This window comes from Penaeus monodon, chromosome 28 (assembly GCF_015228065.2).
Source record: "Penaeus monodon isolate SGIC_2016 chromosome 28, NSTDA_Pmon_1, whole genome shotgun sequence".
NCBI lineage: Eukaryota > Metazoa > Arthropoda > Malacostraca > Decapoda > Penaeidae > Penaeus > Penaeus monodon.
The window spans coordinates 17856158-17857232 of record NC_051413.1 but is presented as its reverse complement, the minus strand read 5'-3'; the positions used below and the strand labels follow the sequence as shown (position 1 = coordinate 17857232).

At 36.8% G+C, this 1075-nt stretch overlaps 1 protein-coding gene across 2 annotated transcripts in view; it reads right to left on the bottom strand.

Moving 5' to 3' along the window:
• Window positions 1-1075, bottom strand: part of LOC119591394 (riboflavin kinase-like) — an 11654-nt gene that overhangs the window by 1703 nt on the left and 8876 nt on the right. Inside the window, exon 3 of one of the 2 annotated variants that reach the window (XM_037940134.1) lies at window positions 488-608. In XM_037940134.1, coding sequence (XP_037796062.1) covers window positions 488-608 — 121 coding nt within the window. The remainder of the gene's footprint in view (window positions 1-487; window positions 609-1075) is intronic. The other variant, XM_037940135.1, reaches the window with a different exon arrangement.

The window sequence follows — 1075 nt, the reverse complement described above, 5'->3', positions numbered from 1 at the left end:
TCTGGTCCACTGCTTCTGCACCATCCCTTTAACCTCTGAGGAGTCACACACACACTTTTCTGCTCTTGGCAGTAATCTCTCCTTTTACATCCATAAGTGACAAAGCTCAGGAAAACAGTCTTGAGTCACGGAAAGAATCACACCCTTACCAGGGCTTGTGACTTGGTGGTTCTTTAAAGTATGTATTTGCTGTGACCCATTTATTTGGACAAAAAGAGGGGATTGAAACAAAATAACAAATAAAGCAGGTGTTCATGCCCCCCCCACCTTCCATAAAAGAAGAAAAAAGCAAGCAAAATAAAATGTTGGTGTGAAATATGGAAAATTACCCTTTCACTACTAAATACAATAGCTTTGGCAAAATAACAATATTATTAAATTCCACATTTGATATTAAGTTCCATATTTGCAATGAAAAGGTTTCCCCCTTAGTGTTACATTTTCACAGTCCTGAGACACGAGTGCCAACCAAACCAGTGATGCTTACCGAGAGAATTATAATTTTCTTCTGGGCGAATATATCCCAGCATGACCACTTTCAGCTCAGATCCATAGAAGTCGTTCTCGAAGACATGCATGATGTGTGTTTCCTGGAAGATGTAAATTTCCTTTGATGTGTGCACCCAAGTGCATACACACACAGAGGTAAATGTTAGTAACTAAAATCGGCAGAGAAATTTAAAAAAGAAAAAAAAGAAAAGACAGGGAGGGAAGTCCATTAGTGGTGCAGTGCATGCCTGCTGCTTGCATATAAGTAGTTTAATAATCAAGCTTATAAGCCTATAGTTCCATGCATTGTGCAAAACAATTCTTTCACCAAGTTTTGGTTCTGAACAAAAATATCAAACTAACTTAAAATAAGAAAGCCAAGAAGCAACATCTAATAATTAGTACATGTTCATGCTGTAAAGGGCCTTTTACCCATTATGAAAGCATGAAGACAACAGCCTAAAGATACTATAATTATAATTCTCAACAATCCATGCAAACAAGCTGACTGAATAAGAAAGTAAATAACTACATATAACAGTGCTATTTCCTATGAATGTAACAAAGTGATAAAGTTGCATCCTTC